Source organism: Juglans microcarpa x Juglans regia, chromosome 5S (genome assembly GCF_004785595.1).
Source record: "Juglans microcarpa x Juglans regia isolate MS1-56 chromosome 5S, Jm3101_v1.0, whole genome shotgun sequence".
Taxonomy (NCBI): Eukaryota; Viridiplantae; Streptophyta; class Magnoliopsida; order Fagales; family Juglandaceae; genus Juglans; species Juglans microcarpa x Juglans regia.
Window position 1 is genome coordinate 10208997 of NC_054603.1, and position 3084 is coordinate 10212080.

Sequence of the window (3084 nt, forward strand, 5' to 3'; positions counted from 1 at the left end):
AGAACTTATGTACTGGTAGAGTTCCAACCATGAGTAGTTGATTTGTAATCTGAAATTTTTCTGTATGTATTAAATTACAGCTATAACTTCGCTTTCATAAATGAATAAAGTCTATTTTTCATAAAAAAAAAAAAAAAAAACAAAATTCGATCAAGTAAATAGAGTATTGAAGACGAATTCAAAGTGAAGATACTGAAGAAGAAATAAACATATACTGAAGAAAAAATTAACATTAAAGAACATTGTATTCGTTTACCATCTTTGGCAAGTTGAAAAACTTTTCGAACCTATTTTTAGCTTTGAAAAAAAAAAGACATAATCTTTCGCATAAACGAGGGAAATAGACCGCGCGCATCATTGGCTGGCAGATTTCTCAAAGAGACCTAGTCTATGATCACCCAACCTTGACTTGTAGGCAGACCTTTTGTACTCGCACCATGAGAACTCTTCGTACAAGCTTTCCTCACCTTCTGCCATGAGTGAGGCTAAAGGTGCTATCTTTTCATTCAAAGGTGGCCCTCCGAAGAAGATCATTGAAAGCCTGGATTTTGAATGGTGAGCCAAAACCCTATGCTTCACACTCTTGAACCTCCCATTAGTCATTACCTGCATCAATCCCATATCCAAATTAGTATATTTCTAAAAAATAAAAAGAAAAAGTTGAAGAAACCCATAAAGAAATGGAACAATTTCGTTGATGAGAGACAGAGAGACAGACAGGCTTGATGAAAACCAAGAAAAATCCAGAATGATGGCATAAGAATTCACTTAATTATAGCAGGAATAATTATAAAGTTAGGTTTTGGTGGTGTGTGATTTCTTTGTTTTAATTTGCACATTTATAAAAAAGCAAGAAAATTTGGTTAAAAATTCACCTGAAAGGAATCGCCGACATTGATGAAAAAGGAGGTCTGATCAGGTGGGACTGAAACCCAAGTTCCATCTCTCAGACAGATTTGCAGGCCTGAGGTGTTGTTTGATCTTAGGACAGAAATGATCTGAGGGTCTGTGTGCTCTCCAAACCCAATCAAGTTTCTTCCACTGAATGTTTGGAGGTCTAGGCATGGCGGATAGTGGTTAATTCTGAAACAAGAGTCACTTTTCTCATCCCTCAAAAGCCTGCTCAACATATTCCTAGGCTCAATCTCCAGCCCATCAGCAATCAATTCCAACACTTCACCAGCCATCTTCTTCACTGCTGAAACATAATGATCCACAGTAGACCTACATCAGGAAAAAGGAAAAGAAACTGTCAAATATTATATTAAGATAGAGAGTAGTACCAGAGGGAGAAACAGAGGTCTCTGTTTTAGTTTTACCGGAACATTTCTGGGTTTTCCAGGAAAGTGAAGAATGATTTCTGGGAGACGTCATCGAGATTATTGGTGTGGAGGAGAATATATTCAATCCAACCCACGTCACCGTTGGGGCCAATTTTCTTGTTGCCATAGCCAAATGGCTGGGGAGGGCCAGACCTATCCTTCTCACACTGAGGCAAGTTGAAGAACCTGAGTGCTTCAGCTTCCAACTTGGTTATGAACTCCATTGGAACTCCATGATTGACCACCTTGAAGACCCCAAATTCACAGGCCTTCACTACGAGGGTCTTGGCCTCAGGGTCTGCGAGGTCCACCACTGGAATTCCGTTGAACATGCTGCCGGCGGGCTTGCATGTTTTCATAAGAGTGTAGTCCTCTAATGCTGCCTTAGAAAGAACCACCATGGTTGTCTCTGTCACTGAAATTGAATTTTAGAGAGAAAAAGAAGGAGAGAGAAATATTAGTGCATGAGAGGAAAGCTGGAGAGTGCAGAGGCGCTACTAACTATAGAGAGGAGCCATCTTGCTGTGTGTGCCTGCTCGGCACTTTATATGCAATTGAGGGTCAAAATTGCTTTCAGTTTTTTCTTCCTTTTCTACAAACAGAAAACTAACACAAAAGTTTATGCAATCATAAAAATACTTTTTTAAAAATATGGAAAAGATATCGTACGGATTTACTATCTTTTAAGAATAATTTTATGGGATCAATACCCTACCTCTAGCATTATTAGAAGTTGTACTTCGAACTTTTTTTTTTTTAATCTCATATTTTAATTTTTCATTAATCTTGCACTCTTACTTAGCGTAGTAATTTAAATTTTAAAAAGAAATTCTACATGCTGCACTATTATCTTACTATGATAAAATGTCATTATTCATTTATTTTTATATTTTTTTTTATATATAAGAATAAAATAAAAGACAATTCAAGGACGATAGAAAGTGTCACATTTATAAAATAGAATGAAAGTAAGATAATGATGTAGTATATAATATGATGAGAAAATCTATTCATCATCCATTTTCTTATCATTTTCTCATTATCCCATGATGTGGCATTAGATGATAGGTTCACAAGTGAGATAGAATAAATAGTCACCAATTATATAATGCTACATTATGGGATGATGAGAGTACTACAAGAAAAATTGACTTTTGTGATCAATTTATTTCAACCAAAATATTATTTGCAACTAATTTTAGTTATAAATAGTCATTTCGTTGGAATTAGTTGATCGCAAATAATCAGTTTTTTTGTAGTGGAGGATGGTGTGAATTGAGATGATGAGTAAAATTACTCATTATCATCTTGTTAAGAAATTTAGATGTATGGATGGATATCATTTAGAATTGTTGGTCTATTTTAGGACAAGTTTCTAAAATCCTAGTTATAGGTTTCGAATTATATGGTTTTGATTTCATAACGTCACATTTATCATTTTTTTAAATCTAGGTAATGTTAATCCCAATAGAAAGAGAAATGGAAGAGCATTTAATACCATCCATATTGCATTCAACATTTGATGTGTGTTACCGTTGAGATCACGCCATGATTGTAATCAATCTTTTACGTGGAAAAACATATAAATTACTTGAAAGAATATTATTGATTGTGGCATTCAAGCATGCATCATCAAAGAAAATAGAGATCAGTTGCATATCTAATAACTCCATATGTATGTATTTATGAGATCGAATATTATTTGGAAGCTTTAGAGAATGCTTGGAGAATGAGATGATATGAGAATTCTATGAATAGTAGT

At 34.8% G+C, this 3084-nt stretch overlaps 1 protein-coding gene across 1 annotated transcript; it reads right to left on the bottom strand.

Moving 5' to 3' along the window:
• Positions 1-217: 217 nt before the first annotated feature.
• Positions 218-1862, bottom strand: LOC121268026 (gibberellin 2-beta-dioxygenase-like). Its single transcript, XM_041172128.1, has 3 exons — positions 1320-1862; positions 876-1224; positions 218-606 (listed from the first exon to the last, which is right to left on the bottom strand). The coding sequence occupies exons 1-3, from the start codon at positions 1721-1723 to the stop codon at positions 355-357; spliced, it is 1005 nt and encodes a 334-aa protein (XP_041028062.1). The 5' UTR covers positions 1724-1862; the 3' UTR covers positions 218-354.
• Between the last annotated feature and the right edge of the window lie 1222 nt (positions 1863-3084).